The sequence below is a fragment of the Populus alba genome, chromosome 6 (assembly GCF_005239225.2).
Source record: "Populus alba chromosome 6, ASM523922v2, whole genome shotgun sequence".
NCBI classification, from domain to species: Eukaryota; Viridiplantae; Streptophyta; class Magnoliopsida; order Malpighiales; family Salicaceae; genus Populus; species Populus alba.
Window position 1 is genome coordinate 9,386,348 of NC_133289.1, and position 15,900 is coordinate 9,402,247.

General features: G+C 31.4%; 2 protein-coding genes across 2 annotated transcripts; both read left to right on the forward strand.

Moving 5' to 3' along the window:
- Positions 1-2,581: 2,581 nt before the first annotated feature.
- On the forward strand, positions 2,582-7,058 carry LOC118048231 (probable serine/threonine-protein kinase PBL8). Its single transcript, XM_035057829.2, has 6 exons — positions 2,582-3,235; positions 3,466-3,815; positions 3,935-4,070; positions 4,909-5,045; positions 5,192-5,315; positions 6,340-7,058. The coding sequence occupies exons 1-6, from the start codon at positions 3,184-3,186 to the stop codon at positions 6,822-6,824; spliced, it is 1,284 nt and encodes a 427-aa protein (XP_034913720.1). The 5' UTR covers positions 2,582-3,183; the 3' UTR covers positions 6,825-7,058.
- Positions 7,059-7,191: 133 nt separating this feature from the next.
- LOC118048232 (uncharacterized) lies at positions 7,192-8,321 on the forward strand. Its single transcript, XM_035057830.2, has 2 exons — positions 7,192-7,833; positions 7,921-8,321. Exons 1-2 carry the CDS (start codon positions 7,761-7,763, stop codon positions 8,214-8,216), a joined length of 369 nt encoding a protein of 122 aa, XP_034913721.1. The 5' UTR covers positions 7,192-7,760; the 3' UTR covers positions 8,217-8,321.
- Positions 8,322-15,900: the final 7,579 nt, after the last annotated feature.

The window sequence follows — 15,900 nt, forward strand, 5'->3', positions numbered from 1 at the left end:
AATTCTTACATATATAAGTAATCTTTCATTGAGAATATTCTGCTACACTCTACTTGATGTACCAAGATACGAAAACTATTAAGAGCACAACCCATCCTTTATAACGCTGCAACTAACACTTATTTCATCATATAAATAAACAAAAAATAATATTTTTTTAGTGCTATAAAGAAAGTTATATGACTTAATTTTCCATTTGAAATAAATATTATGATCTTTAATCAATTAGGTATGATTACCATTGTTACAATCTTTCATTTTTAAAGGTTTTAAGTTGATTCCTCTTAATGAATTATACAAATCTCTCTCGACAAATATTTGGTTAGCGCATTCACCAAAAATCCCTTTTACTTTATATAATTAATGAAATAATTTTATTTGAGGGTAAGTGTTTAACTGTATTATGTCTAAGACATATATGTATAAACTTGTCATTATACATACTACTTTGTGCCATTTTGATTATTGTCTGATTATCACAATGAATATAAATAACTTGCATTGGTTTTAGCCAATATGGAATATACTTTACGAGATTCTGAATTCATTCAACTTCCTTTTCAACTTTATCAAGAGTAATAAACTTTGATTTCATCGTGGATCTTGTATTACATATTTATTTAGAGGATTTCTATGACATAGTTGCTCCACCAAGAGCGAAGATACATCTAGTTGTGAATTTCAAATCATTAGTGTCAAATATCAAATATCCAATTAGTATCAATATACCCTTCTAGTATAGCTAAGTAACTAGTATAATATAGCTTATAGTTCAAGGTGTAGCTCAAATTTGATTACTTTTTTATTTCTTTTCAATTATCTATACTTGGATTACTAGTAAATCTACTCAATTTACTAATTAAGTAATTAATATCAAGTCTTGTGTAATTCATAACGTACATTAGAATTTCAATTATTTAAGAATATTCCATTTGGTTTATTCATTTAACTCTATTCTTAGACAAATATTCACTTATATCAATTGGTGTTTTGACACTACTATTGTTAATTAAAAAAAAATATACAGAGATTTTTCTTAACATAATAAGATTGAGACAATATCAATCTATCCGATGTCTTATAAATGTTTATTTCTAGTATGACATATGCGACACTCAAGTTTTTATATCAAATTTTTTATTTAGTATTTTCATAATAGACTTGATCATATGATCAGTGCTATCTAAAATTAGCACATCATCCATATAGAGACATAAAATGACATAACTTTTATTTGTGTTTTTAACGTAAATATATTTATTAATTTCATTAATTTTAAACTCATTTGACAACATAACATTTTTAAATTTTTCATATCATTGTTTAAGTGTTTATTTCAAACTATATAATGATTTAACAAGCTTACATACTTTATTTTATTGTCTATTGACAACTAAACCCTCAGGTTATTTCAAGTAAACCTCCTCATCAAGATCACCATTTAGAAAAATTATTTTTACTTTAATTTGATGTATTTCAAGCTTATTTATAACTATAATGACTATCAATATTCATATTTTGATACAAGTGAATATATATTAAAATAGTCAAATAAATCTAATAATCATTTCATTTATTATTATACATTAACTTACAATGCAATTTTTTTTAAAAGATTTTGGTCATGAATGCTTAATGAAAATAAAATTTATATTTTGTTATATATTTATTATAAATCTTTAAATGGTTTTCTTAGAGTGATCATTTTTTTTCTTTGATAACATACAAAATAGTGATATATGGTTTTCAATTTGAATTTTTTTTTATTGAAAATTGATTTTCAAATCATGCTAAGTTTTCTATTTAAATAAATGCTTCTCCTCAAACTAATTTTTCCATTAAAAGAGGCATATAATTCTTTATTTATTTTATTATATTGTGTATCAACTTTTTTAATTCACAATTAATTATGTCTGGAAACACAGTTGAAACTATATTTTTTAAAAACATTATTTTTTTTGCTTAAAATTAATTTTTATATATTTTTGAATAGTTTTGAAATGATAATATCAAAATAATTTTAAGAAAATAAAAAAAATAATATTTTCATAGATTTTAAAATTAAAATTTTTTTTAAAAAATAATCGATATCAAACTCTAAAACACCCTCTAAATTTTTTCATAAGCTAAGAAATACGTTAACAATACATATTCATTCTTTTTAACTTTAAAACTTCGCTCTTAATTCTATCCGCAGCCTAGCAAAAGTAAGTTAGCATAGCATATAGTATGATCTAAATGGTTGTGGTTACAATGATTTGTTACAAGATAAGCTTGCTTTGAAAAGTACCAAACGTAATTTAGATAAGGTTACCAACCTTATATTTATTTTTGTATTTTAAAAATATTTTTTATTTTTTTAAATTAAATTTTTTAATAATTTTAGATTATTTTAATATATTAATATCAAAAATAATTTTTAAAAAATAAACATAATATCAAAAATAATTTTTAAAAAATAAAAAAAAATTATTGTAAAATATTTTCTAAAAAGCACCTGAACCACTATTCCAAACACTTCAGCAGCAGCAGCAAAAGGGGGGTGGAAAGTAGTTAAGAAAGCAAAGAGTAAATTATAGTTGAATAAAAAGCATAAAGGAGAGTTCGTGACTGACTGAGTAACTGGTCCGACACACCTTTGCAATAGCAAATGAGGGTGGAGGAGATTCACAGACCCTCACTCCACCCACTGTCCGATCTCCATCTTTAATACAAAAGAGAGAGACTCCCTTTTTCCCTTTTTGGGAGAGCAATTTTCTTTTCTAACAACTATTACTCCTTATTTTAGTAAACCAGGTCCAGTTGTGGCGTCGTCGAAGTACGCTTTGGCCTCCTCTTTAGCTACTCTTTTCTCTCTCTCTTTTTCAGCATGTAGTATTGTAATGTAAATATTAGTACTATGGGCTGCTTAAATATTTCAATGTCTCCTTTTTTTTATTTCTTTTTATTTCTTTTTTTTTTATAAACTAATAAAACACTGGTAACAGTGAGAGAGAAAAAATAGCGTGTCAAGGGGAAGCAGGAAAAAAAAAAGAGAGCCAAGAATGAAACAAGTAGGCTGCTGCTTTATCAGGACAGCCATTCCACCAGCACCTGCTGCTACTTCAGCTTCTGCTCTACCCCCACTACTAACTCTTCAAAGTCACTGTCATATCATTTATAGTGCTAGCAGTAGTAATCAAGATGGGCAACTGCGGCACTAGAGAAGAATCTGCCGTTGTCTCCACTGCTCAAGGTTTAATTTCCCTTTTCGGTTTCCTCCCCAGATCTACCCCTCCCTTCCCCCATTTTACTCTTTATTATTTCTCCAATTTGCTTACTGGGTATTTAAGGTTTCATTGGGAAAGCCTGGAATTTTTGAGATTTTTTCATTGAATTTAATTAAAGTTTGAATCTTTATGCTCCTATAAAATGAAAATTCTAATCTTTGTTATTTATGTGAGTGTGAATTTGATGGATATGCAGTTCAACAACAGCTTCACATAATTTCATCATCAGCATCAATTAAAAACGGTCAGTCAGACAAGAAGCATAGTAGGTCAGTTTCAGATCTGAGTGATCCTACTTCAACTCCACGCAACTTTGAGGACTCAAGAAAGAATGCCCTTCTTTATACCCATGTTATAGCCTTCACTTTGTATGAGCTTGAGACTATTACCAAGAGTTTTCGCTCTGATTACATTCTTGGGGAAGGTGGATTTGGAACTGTTTATAAAGGCTACATTGATGAGAATGTCAGGGTTGGCCTCAAATCTCTTCCAGTTGCTGTCAAGGTTCTCAATAAAGAGGGTCTTCAAGGCCATCGTGAATGGCTTGTATGTTTCTTCTTAATTTGCGTTGACATTGTTCCACTTAAGCCTCCTTAATCCTTTTCGCGTTCATGTCTTTCACGTTTATTGAATAGTGCTTGTTTCTTGTTCTGTTGTCCTACTAGACCGAAGTAAACTTTCTGGGGCAGCTTCGGCATCCTCATTTGGTGAAGTTGATCGGGTATTGTTGCGAGGATGATCACAGGTTACTTGTTTATGAGTTTATGTTCCGAGGAAGCCTTGAGAATCATCTATTTCGAAGTATGCCTTCATTTGCCTTTTGTTCCTCTTCAATTATTGCATTTCTTGTTACCAATTACAGCTGTTAATGGTACTTAATGCTCCATTTTGATTGAAAAGGAAATTGTTACTGCTGTAAGTGACAATATGATATAGTTGAATTTTTCTGCAATGATCAAAGATTACATCTTTCTGCTAAAAGATGCATTCTTTTCCTGCTCTTCATTCTTTTGATGTCTTATAGCAATAATTGGAAGGATATTTTCCTATTGTCATAAACACCTGTATTCTTTTGCTGCTTTTATTTGAAATATACACTCCTAGTTCTTGCACCTTTCATGTGTTCCAATTCAACAAAGATGAACATCGTTTTTGTGGTTGCCTGCCAAATTACAAGAGTTGCTTGTTCTATGTATAGACTGACAATAATTATTTGAAATGGCATCACGCATAAGTCTACTATTTATTGTTTTATGGGAGGTTCTCTCATCCAAGAGTTCTAAATCCACTGTATTATAAACTTTCATGTGTTTCAATTTGTTCAGGGAATATGATGCAAATTGTTTCAGAAATAATATTTGTTGGGATTTTCAATTCTTTAGGAGAAGATACTAGGCTCTTTGGAAAACATCTACCATAAGGATGAAAACATTTTACTATACAGTGATTGATGAAAAAACATAGATGATTACAATCTGTAATTTTGCATTTTGATGATGATTTATTGCTGAGTGTTGGTGCCAACTGGATTTACTCGTAAGTTCTGGTGAGAACATTTATATAATCATGCTCAGCGTTAGAATCTGTAACCTATGTTTTTGTTAACTTGAGTTGCAATGAACTTTTCCGAGGTATTTAGAAGCAACAGTTCCATTATCTTGGGCCACAAGAATGATGATAGCACTTGGAGCGGCTAAAGGGCTTGCTTTTCTTCACAATGCAGAAAGACCAGTTATATATAGGGACTTCAAAACTTCTAATATATTACTGGACTCTGTAAGTGGGGTTTCTCATACGTCATTATCTAAGATATTTCCCATATGGTTTCGTCATTATCTAAGATATTTCCCATATGGTTTCTTGATACAGGGACAGTCCTTGCCTGTTACTAATGCTAATACTAGTTGCCTATGTATTCACAGGATTATACTGCCAAGCTTTCTGATTTTGGGCTTGCAAAAGCTGGACCACAAGGTGACGAGACTCATGTATCAACTCGAGTGATGGGTACCTATGGTTATGCTGCCCCTGAATACGTAATGACTGGTAAGACCCTCTACGATCTCTAAAATTCTTGATTTTTCTGCCCTTTTAATTCTATGGTATGGTTTTATAAGAGACTAAATATGTCTTTCCAGAAAAAGCTTAAACTTAGAATTGATTAGGATGTGTTTCTGTATGTTTGGTGAAAAATCAGTTCCAAGGGCTGCCTGGTAATGACTAGATAATTAAGGGACTGGATGGCAACTGGTTATTATCTGATGCAGGCACCGTTTGAGAAATGGATATTTTCTCACTTGGAATACAAAAGGCTATGATGTAGATTTTCAGTTCAGTTGAATAAAGGTGTAGGAATACGAAAAGTACACAATTGAGATGAAAAACAAGGGTGGCATATTGAACTTCTGACAACGTAAAATGCCTGAAGTTTGGTGATAGTAGTATATGCCTGGCAATACAAAAATATTTGTGAGCATTCAAAATCCCTAATTAATGATGAAAAAATGATTCAAGTGCTTTCAATGTTAGCTTGCAATAATAAATAATATGAAAGGAAATCCTACATGTCTATGTGTTCATAACTCTGCCTATACCTGATTTGACTTTCTGGCACAGCCAGCTCAATGCCTGGATAAATGAGGGTTCTGGTAGGTTGATGGCCAGGCCAGTGTAAACTATTTTTATTGACAGAAGCTAGAATGAACTTGTTTTATCTTTATGATATAATTTCAAGGGGAAAAGGCTCAACATAGCCAACTGCAGTTGTCTCTTGGAATCAATGAAGTGTGGAATTTTGAAGCTGTAGTAATTCCTCATCTGTTGCATCCTTAATATTGACAAATGACTTGCTTATGGACAACCACTTCTTTTCTCTGCCATTTGAATTTTGGAGTCACTTTTCACACGATTCACATTTTAAAGTCTTTTATGGTTTATGGTATGATGAACCAATGATTGCTGTGCCATGCATCAACTTGGATTTCATGATAACTGAAGAGTTACCAAATTGCCTTTGGGTATGTGTATGTATTCGTGCTTGCTTTTCTGAAAATGTTTATATTGCATGCAGGCCACCTGACTGCAAGAAGCGATGTGTACAGTTTTGGAGTTGTTCTTCTGGAACTATTGACAGGAAGGAAGTCAGTTGACAAAACCAGACCCAGCAAGGAGCAGAGCTTGGTGGATTGGGCCCGGCCAAAATTGAATGATAAGAGAAAGTTGCTGCAAATAATTGACCCCAGATTAGAGAACCAGTACTCTGTAAGGGCAGCCCAGAAAGCCTGCAGCTTGGCATATTACTGTTTGAGCCAGAATCCAAAAGCAAGGCCCTTGATGAGTGATGTGGTTGAAACTTTGGAACCTCTACAATGCAGTGAAGTTTCATCATCACTGACCCCAGCCCTAACCGGTGGTGCTGTTGCATTTGCAATGGGAGGGGTACCTGATTACCGGATGCGTCATAGATTCACCAACAATGTTGGACCTGGTTCTAGTTGTCGGTCTCCTAATCCAAATTGCTCCCCAGGTGGCCCTGCAGCTTGCAGGGTCAGATAAGCATATTGCCTTTTATGTATTTGGTGTGCCTTTTCATCCCCATCCATCTTTCTAAATGACAAGTTCTGATTGTTAAATCATGAGTGAATTTGCTTCCTTGTACCTGATGTACATTCTATCATCTCGACCCCCAACCAGCTGTTAGTTTTTGGTTGCTCACTTGTTGCTTGTATCAATTTTCGAGCATAGTTTGCATATCAATGAGAATTGCCAGATGAAAACAGTTTTTCTTCAGGTTATATCAAGCTTTACATTCTATCTATCAGTAGGTTGAGGAGGTATGTAAGTGGAAATACTGTTGACATAAGAGTCCTTTTTGACCAAAACTATTACTTGATTAATGACATGATTTTCCCTCTCGGACTGTTTTGTATTTGGATGCCTCAACAGATACCAGACGCTGGGAAGAACCAATGAGCATTCCAACTTCAGGCAGGGAGACTAATATGAATAATTGGCCTCACAGTCCTAACATCAATCCATCATGGCTCTACATAATTTTAAATATTACATGGACCCCAAAAAACGTGATTAATTTGAAAATATGGTGCTTATCACAACCTCTCTAGCCCCTCCTTGGATGGTTTCATATCTGGGGCCAGGCATCACTATCAGCCAGTGTTGACTTGAAAACTTTCTTCTGTGAGGCCTGGTGATTCGTTGAAATGGCCGGTGCCAACAACTCTTCATTATCAGATTAAGCTTCCAAAACTACTTAATGGTTAGACCACTTTTGTCTCTATCACTGCAGTGCATGATACCGTATAATAGAAAGAAAAAATATCCATTTCAATGACCCACTAACTCTTCCCCACACCTCTGCACCACAAAATTTGATTCCCTAATTTGAACTCTTTTCACTCTCTGTTTCTGTCCGCCTATGTATGTACAGCGTGCAAGCATTCTAGCCTGTCCGTCGTGTATAGCAGTACTGAGATGAATTATTCCATGAAACTAGCAGTATTGGTGATATTTTTGTTTATCCCAGGCCAGTTGATCATCAGTCCTGGTAAGTTGATTTCTGAGAAAGATTTTCAAACTTTATTTTGACTCGATAATGACACGGAGTTAACGTTTCACAGTAACTATTATGCAGTTCAGCCATCTCCAGTAAACACATCATTAACAGCCGGAGAATTCCGGCCTATGGAGCCCGCAGAGTACAGGCTAATTGGAAGAAAGGGAGATGATCATGATGATGATTTGTGGAGAAGAAGGCTAGCGCCTTTCCAGCTGTGTTTACTATGCAAGTGCTGTGCTGGGGCAGCAACCACCAACTGTGCCACTATGCCTTGCTGCTTCGGGATCGATTGCCAACTTCCTAACAAGCCTTATGGGGTTTGTGCTTTTGTACCTAAGACCTGCAATTGTACCTCATGTGCTACTGTCTAGCTACTGCTTTTCATATGCATCAAAACCTGTCCATGGCTTAACGCATAAATGTTTGTACAAGTACACCAATTGATACCTGCTGTTCATGATCATGTTGACTAATTACTTTAGTGTACATATAGTAATTAAGCATTAAAATTATATGGGATGTGATGAGTTCGTTGAAAACCTCACAAAGATTAGGGTCTTCTTAAAGCTGCTTTCCAAGGCCATGATGGACTGAGACATAAAATGTTGAGCTTGGGCAACTAGAACACCTACAAAACAAGTCCTCTAGAATTTAAGAGGACCTTCTGATGTTTAAGTTAATGTTAATGGTTGAGGAAATGAGCTTTAGAAGGTTATGTTGTGTGTGTTTGCAGTGGAAAGCTTATAGAGCAAAGCTTGAAAAGAAAGAAGATGACATTTTTCTATGAAGAAGATGATTTTTAAGGAGATCTTTACAAAGGAAAGAGCCCCCATATCTTTGGGTTAAAAGCTGTTTATATAGCCTTGGATTTACGTGAGCGTGTCCATGTAAGGATAGGATGATTAATGTGCTTGTTTTCTATAATTTTGGACTATTTAGAAACGAAGGCTATGGCAACAATAGATTACTGTAAAAGCTATCTCGGTTCTAGATTTTATTGGCTATTTATTGTTGATAATGATAACATGATCAATCTTTAGAGGACATGTTTTCAATATGAGTACCTTCTATTTTATCTATATGGTTGGTAGCATGTAGACTAGGTTTAACTAAAGGGTGGTGCATTTGAAAGCAAAAATTGGCTTCAAGTATTCGCCCCATCCAGGGCTAGATTTATCTAGGATCTTTATGAGTATTCTATCTGAGGGTTTTGTTGTGTTGAGCTATATGAACACCACAAGTTTAATTCGATGTTAGGTGTTTTGGGTTTTGAATGCCTAAGTGAGCTTCATGGCCTATTATAGCATTGTGTCTATGTTCCCTGTAGGCCTTATCTTGAGCTCTAGGACATGAGCTATTTGGTTGGGGGTGTAGACCCTAGACCTATCAATTGCCCTTTCAAATCTTTATGATATGGCTAGCATCAAGGTTTTACTTGTTGTGGGATATGTCATGTCTTATTTTATATTTGAGAATAACATGTATTTTTCTTTTGCACTCTCTTATCTCATTTATTTGGATTTGAAATGATTCTTGTGAGTCTTTTTATATGTATCACCTGATCATACTTTGTTATTCTTTTAAATGTTTTGTTGTTTCATTTCCTCAGACATGTCATTATGACAGAACATATTGGAAACCAAAAGGTTAGTGTGTGAGCATACAAGTGAAGGCCAAGGTTGATGACTTTGAAAATTCTAAATGCATGCCATCCCTTTACTAAATTTCCTAACAGCGGCACACTTCTCGAGGGATAATTGAACTAAGTTGTCTAATAAGCTAAACAATGCTAAAATGGTCTCCCATGTTGGCATGTCTATATAAAGCCATATGTGGGCCTTTTTTTTTTTCTTTTTTTTTTTCACTACTTTCATTAATTTTTTCTCTCTAGGTGATTTTTAATGAGGGAAAGTTATTCTTATCACACCACTAATACAACTAATTTTTACCATTTATAATTGTTTTAAAACACCGAATATTCCTTTAGGAACTCACAAAGAGGTCTTAAGTGGTTTTGTTCATTGTATGGATCATTTTGGTGTTGTTTTAGCCATTGTTTAAGTGTTTTTTTTTAAGGATTTTAGGTGGTTTTTTTTTATATATATATATATATATGATTGATACTCATTCTTCATCAAGTAACTCCCTAAATCACATTCTTAAAACTCTTTTTAAGTATGTTATATTCTTGAGTAGTTTTTTGATCAAGAACTACCCTAAATGAAGGCCTCTAGTGGGAGAGTTTTAAAACCTAGATGGGGCTAGGGAACCCCCGATTAAAACTAAAAAACAATAAAAGGATGCTAAAATAGCCTTAAGACCAACTAGAGGACCATACTTGAATGAGGTGTCCATGGTTTAGATAGCTAAATGTTAGGCTTATCAACAAAGAGGCAACATAGAAAAGAAAAACCTTATAGGTTGAGAAAAACAATGCCTAATCTATTAGGGTCAAATAGAGGGTAAAAGATTGCAACTCCCCTCTCATAAGGGTATATGAAAAGGCTTTTTCACCATTACAACTTTTATGCTAGTTAGTTACACTAGAATAGATGGGCTACCATGAATACTTTATTTATATGATTTTAAGGATGCATTTTATATATTAATTAAATGCATCTTTAATTTTGTAATTGATAAAGAAATTACAGAGATTTCAATCATCTTCAACTTTTCTTTTTTGTTTTTTTTTTAAAAGTAAGTTGATACAGAACAAGGAATTGACAAAAAGACTAGATTATAAACAAATTTAAAAATACAAGAATTAAAAAAATATGGTTTTTGAAATAATAAGGATTAATTAAAATATAGGGAAAGTGTTTCTATTATACTTAGGTAGTATTTGAGATTATGATAACAATTTATTTTCAAAGTGTTTTTTACTTGGAAATGCATCAAAATAATATTTTTTTTATTTTTTAAAATTTATTTTTAGTATCAACACATCAAAATGATTCAAAATCATAAAAAAAAAAAAAATTTGTAGAAAAAAAAAATTTAAGTATTTTTTTAATACAAAAACAAACACACTTTTAATAGGAAAAAATTCAAAAGCTCCAATAATTTCATTTGCTAAAATTCTATGAAAAAAATGTTATATAAGATTAAAAACTAAAATCCTAACTGGGTATTTAGAGACCTTCGAATTGAAATGAATTAAGAGATTAAAAAAATAACATTGGATGAAGGTTGGAATTCAATATCTGGAATCCATACAAAAGCAAGCCAAAGGCCTACCCATACAATTTTTTATTGTAACTCTAAGAAGTAACTTTGAAATTTATATTTCTAAATACCTAGTAACCTTTCTTTTTAGCTTTCAAATTAAAATGAATTTTAAATATTGATAAAGAAAAATATTTACCGAAACTTGCATACATACTATAAGGAGGGCTCTAATATCGATTAAGTTACAACTCATTAGTCTTATAATTTTTTAAATAATGTTTAGTTATTGTCTCGAGAAATAAGTGACAAAAAAAAGTGATGACATATAAGAGAAAACAAAAAAGAAAATAAAGATAAAATTATGTTTGATACTAATATATAAGACAAGGTGTTTGTCTCTATATCCTATTTGGTTATGGTAGATAAGAAAGAATAAAATATAAAAAAAAATTATATTACTCTTAATATATATTGTTGTAAAACTTATATATTTTAAAAAATAATTAAATATTTTTTTACTTTAGTTTATATTGAGTGTTGAAATTAATAATATTATAATAATCATAGTTATAAAACCATGACTGACCTAACGGATTGACCCGAAATCGGGTTGGCTGGGTGCCTGGACTGGTTTGACTTTAAGAAAAAATAGAGAAGGTATTGACTTGACCCGACCCGGTCAAAAACTCAAGTCAATCTGGGATAAAACACGGGTAAAAACCTATTGACTTTTTTTGAAAAACAAATCTAGTCAAAACAAAGTTCTTTGATTATTATTTTAAAAAATTTGGGTCAACCTGGTTGACCTTCCCAACCTGTGACTTGAATATTGTCTTGGGTCAACTCTTGAGGTAGATTTTAAAATTATAATAATAACCGCTTTTATCAATATACCGACTCAAGTCAACCCGTTTTGGCCCTCGAGTCGGGTTTTAAAACTATAATAATAACAACTTTATCCTTACATTGAACCCAGTCAACATATTATAAAGTATTTTTTTTTTTATTACAAATGAGATATTCAAACTCTATTATCAATTAAGTTACGACTCATTAGTCTTATAATTTTTTAGATCGTATTTTGTTATTATCCCAAGAAAAAAGAGACAAAGAAAGTGAAAACAAATGAGACAAAATAAAAAGGAATATGAAGACAAAATTGTATTTGTATTAATATACAAGACAAAATATTTGTCTCTATATCCTATTTGGTTAGGATGGATAAGAAAGAATAAAATATGAGAAAATATATTTTACCTTTAATATGTATTATTGTCAAACTTATATATTTTTAAAAAATAATTAGATAAATATTTTTTTTACTTTAGTTTATGTTGAGTGTTGAAATTAATAATATTATAATAACTCTAGTTATAAAACCAAAACTGACCTAATAGGTTGACCTGAAACCAGGTAGACTCCATACCTGAAATGGTTCGAGTTTAAGAAAAAATAAAGAAAATATTGATTTGACCTGATCCGGTCAAAAACTTAAGTCAACCTAGGATAAAACACAAGTAAAAAACACATTGATTTTTTTGGATAAGGTCAAAAACCCAAGGTTCTTTGATTATTTTTAAACAAAATCTCAGGTGAACCTGGTTGACCCTCCCAGCTTGTGACTTGAACATCATTATCTTGGATTCAGCTCTTGAGTTGGATTTTTAAAATTATAATAAAAATTATTTTTTATTCATATACCAACTTAGATTATCCTGAGTGACCCTCCTAATCATTATCTAGTTTTTACACTGATGAACCATCAAGTTGAATTTTAAAATTATAATAATAACAACTTTATTTTGAGCATAGTAAACGTGAGTGGCAGCATATCAATTGCTTTTCTGTAGGGACTCTATCACAGCAACCAACGCTCCCTTGTGGATAACGGGGAATGAAGTATATATCAAATAGCTAAAGATAATGTGGAAGTGGTCGCCTATCAATTGCTTTTCTGCACCGATAAGGGTTATTATTTTATTTTAGAAGAGATAGAGCTGCACGTACGCATGGGAAAATACACTCTGCTTACATGAACACCACTATAGCACCACTCATCGCCACGCTTGCCTAAAAGGATATATAGAACTTGAGTTGCTCTATCCATTCATGCATTATCAAAAGTTTATCTATCATGTGTCCATCTCTCAACAGTTGAGCTCAAGATGTTATGGGGAAAAATAAACCTCACTACGTTATTTGATGCCAACGTGGTCCACTATATATATATATATATATATATATATAGCTTAGGTTAATTTCTTGACTTCCTGGAATCAATGAGGGGGTTTAGCAAGGATGATGATGGAAGCAGCACTACTACCTAAATATAGACTATATAATATTTTTATTATAGGCCAGGCTCCTTAATTAGATATATATTAATCATCCAACAGGCTTGCTTAGCTAGCTCACATGCATCATTGTATTATATTATAAAAATAAAAATAAAAACTACTATAGAGAATGATTTTTTTTTTCTATTCATTTTACCGTGCCGCAACACACAGTTGCATTTTTTGGATTGCCACAGTGAAGCAATGTTTGCCCTTTTATTGCTGGATTTTTGTTTTTTTATATGATTTTATCATAGCATAAAGTCTAATAATTTATTTTGATTTAGATTTTTTTTATTTAATTATTAATTAAATTTTAATAAATAAAAATTTGATTTTATTGCATATAATGTCATTGTCTTCTATTTTTTATAAATATTTATTTTTATTATTATATAATTAAATATAAAACAATACCTCACAACGACTCACTAGTTATCCCTAAAAAATTACGGTAATTTCAGAGATCATTAGTATTATAATAGTAATTATTTTTTAAAATAATTTTCAAAATGTGTTGCGTCACGGTAAAATGAATAGAAAAAAAAAATCCTTCTCTGTATTAGTTTTTTACTTGTATTTTTATAATATAATACAATGATGCATGTGAGCTAGCTAAGCAAGTCTGTTGGTGGATTAATATATATGTAATTAAGAAGCCTGGCGTGTAATAAAAATATTATATAGTCTATATTTAGGTAGTGGTGCTGCTTACATCATCATCCTTGCTAAACCCCCTCATTGATTCCAGGAAGTCAAAGAAATTAACCTAAGTTAGCTATATATATATGTCACATCAAACTTTCAAAGGTGCAACCCTCGTCATTTTTAGTTTCACTGTAGATCATTTGGCATGCGATGTAAAAGCTAGCTATGTTCATATTCAAATTAATATGCTGTAACGCAGTCAAACAATATTTTATAAAAAAAAATTTATTTAATATTAATTTTTTTATACTTTTATTATTATTTTGATGTTTTAATATTAAAAAAAATTAATCTATTATTTTAATATATTTTTAAATAAAAAATATTTAAAAATAATTAAAAAAAAATAATTATTATCATATTTTTAAACACCTTTTAATTCACTTCATTATCACTTGATAGGAGGGTACCTTCACTTTCGATAATATAAATTTGAACGTGGGTATTAATTATTTTTTTAATCACATTGTAATTTATAATTTTATTCTTTACATAATTAATATGAAATCTCTATTTTAATTTTCACTTAAATTTTCTGACTAAAGATTTATAAGAGAGTAAGCGCGTGTGTTTATTATAATTTCCAATCATTATAAGATTTATTATCACAATTACGGATCATTTTATTTTATTTTATTTATTTATTTATTATCTTTTTATTAAGAAGCCACACATCCCAGCGGTTTATAAGGGTTTGAAATTAAAATTCATCAAAGGTAGGACTTAAAGATATCTTAAATCTAAGTTTTTGTACTGATTGTGAGTGCCATATTAAATTAATATTTTTTTCAGTTTTTTTTATAATTTTAATAAAATAATGTCAAAAAAAACTAAAAAAATTATTATAATATATTTTTAAAAAACAATAAAAATAATACTCTACACCACAGTTTCTCTATCCCTTTATAGTTGTTTTAAATCGATAATTATAAGAAATAGATAGACTTTTCTCATTTCATAGCTCATTTCAATAAATAATATACATATTCTAATTTACTAGGTTCAGTTGTATTTCTTATTTTCTGAAACAAAAATATTCACGAAACGGTTCGTTTTACTTAAATACTTACAATAAAGAAGTAATAAATAATTCCCTTCATCATCGTTTTGTTTCTGCCCTGGACGATCTCTTTAGCCATTTTTAATCATGAAATTGAGATGTTCAGCGAATAGAATTGCTTTCCCTTCCTGAATTAGGAACGTGACCAGCTCAATCTGAGGATCAAATCAACTTAACTGGATCTTCTTCTTCTTCTTCTTCTTCTTCTTCTTTTCAACTGGATGATTCAACACACCTCTAATCTATTGTGTTGCTGGGAACCAGAATATACATACAGGCAGCCGCCCCAAGTTTGGATTAACCGGATGCAAGCAATTACCTACTATTAATTGTTTACTTATTTCTTAAATATTTAATTGCATCTTGTTCCAAATAAATTCTTAGATTTTTATATTCTCAGAAACATTCTCTTGTCTTGAGAGATTTCAGTTTCCATTCACTTGGTTCTAATCTAACTTAATCTATATCCTCATTAAGAAAATGACAATTAGACGGGGAGAAGGCGATCCCACAATCAGTCACTTAGTGCTTCCGTGACTCAAAACATGGGGGCACTAAACCAAGTTGCTTGACTAATTAAGTGTAAAAACAATACTTTACTAGCACTAATACCAGTATTCAAATTGTTAATACATGTACGGCTGAACCATCCTTCAATCGACGAAAACGCATCTGTTATTATTCCAATCCTCCTTTGTTCTTATTCGAACTTGCTTTCATGTGGCTGATACCATCGAAACCAGTACTGTCAAAATCCTGGATTCTATGAATCAGGACAGACGG

Coding starts and splice junctions, on each gene's coding strand:
- LOC118048231 (XM_035057829.2), top strand. CDS start 3,184: ATGGGCAACTGCGGCACTAGAGAAGAATCTGCCGTTGTCTCCACTGCT. Junction 3,236..3,465: donor CGTTGTCTCCACTGCTCAAG/GTTTAATTTCCC, acceptor ATGGATATGCAG/TTCAACAACAGCTTCACATA. Junction 3,816..3,934: donor AAGGCCATCGTGAATGGCTT/GTATGTTTCTTC, acceptor TTGTCCTACTAG/ACCGAAGTAAACTTTCTGGG.
- LOC118048232 (XM_035057830.2), top strand. CDS start 7,761: ATGAATTATTCCATGAAACTAGCAGTATTGGTGATATTTTTGTTTATC. Junction 7,834..7,920: donor CCAGTTGATCATCAGTCCTG/GTAAGTTGATTT, acceptor ACTATTATGCAG/TTCAGCCATCTCCAGTAAAC.